Source organism: Salvelinus sp. IW2-2015, unplaced genomic scaffold (assembly GCF_002910315.2).
Source record: "Salvelinus sp. IW2-2015 unplaced genomic scaffold, ASM291031v2 Un_scaffold6606, whole genome shotgun sequence".
NCBI classification, from domain to species: domain Eukaryota; kingdom Metazoa; phylum Chordata; class Actinopteri; order Salmoniformes; family Salmonidae; genus Salvelinus; species Salvelinus sp. IW2-2015.
Window position 1 is genome coordinate 5,598 of NW_019947868.1, and position 1,137 is coordinate 6,734.

Consider the following 1,137-nt stretch of genomic DNA (forward strand, 5'->3'; position numbering starts at 1 on the left):
TCCCCTTTATGGACGGAGCGTTATAACATTTTACTGCAGTGGGCTAAATAAGGGTCACACAGAGTGTTTCGTGGTAGTCTTAAACAAATCTACTTCGTAGTCTTGGTCTGTCTCTTATACACATCTAGATGTGTATAAGAGACAGGAGTGTTGACTGAGTGTTGACTGACTGACGGACTGACTGACGGACTGACTGACTGACTGATTGGCTGACTGACTGACTGACTGACTGACTGATTGGCTGACTGACTGTCTGACTGACTGACTGATTGGCTGACTGACTGATTGGCTGTCTGACTGACTGACTGATTGGCTGACTGACTGACTGACTGACTGATTGGCTGACTGACTGTCTGACTGACTGACTGATTGGCTGACTGACTGATTGGCTGGCTGACTGACTGTCTGAGTTCCAGGAGAAGCTGGATCGTTCCCTGGCCGGGGAGGCTCGCTGTGAGGGGGAGCGTCGGAGGCTGAAGGAGGCCCTGGAGACAGCGGAAAGCCGGGCATCTCGCCTGGAGCTCGCCCAGAGGACCCTAGAGGGAGAGCTGCAGCGGGCACAGCGGAGGACAGCCGAGCTGGAAGGAGAGGTGGCAGCCCTGGGGGAGAGGTCATTGTTTTCCTGTATTTATCATCGGGTGTTTATATTATTGTTACGTGATAGTTATCACTATCAGGGAAGCCTTTTCCTGTCAGCCAAAACAAGAGGACCACGATGGAAATATTAAATCCTCTTAAACGTTAAGTCCGTTAAACGTTAGGGAACTTTGACCGGTTCTGAATCAGTTCCGACTGATATTTCTGTGTACGACACGCTCTGTGAATGGCGCAACATCAGTTGCTTTACACTCCCTAAAAGCGCTGGTTGTCCCCATTCATATACACTATTGCAAGCACAGCTGTGAGATTCACAGACACAGGAAATCGTTAATTTGCATAGGAAGCGACATGTCACACATTTCTGGCCTATCCAGACAATTTCCTGTGTCTGTGAGCATATGCAACGAGAGAGTCTAGCAAATGCAACAATAGTAGTTTCACTGTGATGTTCTCGGATGGATTTAGAGCTCTCAACATGAAAAAAAGTCAATTAAAAAAAATGTGTAGATTTGAAACAAGACCACTTTGTCTTGGTCA

General features: G+C 47.7%; 1 protein-coding gene across 1 annotated transcript in view; it reads left to right on the forward strand.

Moving 5' to 3' along the window:
* The window catches only part of LOC112078971 (rootletin), a gene marked incomplete at its 5' end in the record, with an annotated part of 3,263 nt that extends 2,482 nt beyond the window's left edge, over nucleotides 1-781 (forward strand). The window contains 2 exons of the mRNA XM_024145065.2: nucleotides 417-657; nucleotides 762-781. Of these exons, the coding sequence (XP_024000833.2) occupies nucleotides 417-657; nucleotides 762-781 (261 nt within the window). The remainder of the gene's footprint in view (nucleotides 1-416; nucleotides 658-761) is intronic.
* Nucleotides 782-1,137: the final 356 nt, after the last annotated feature.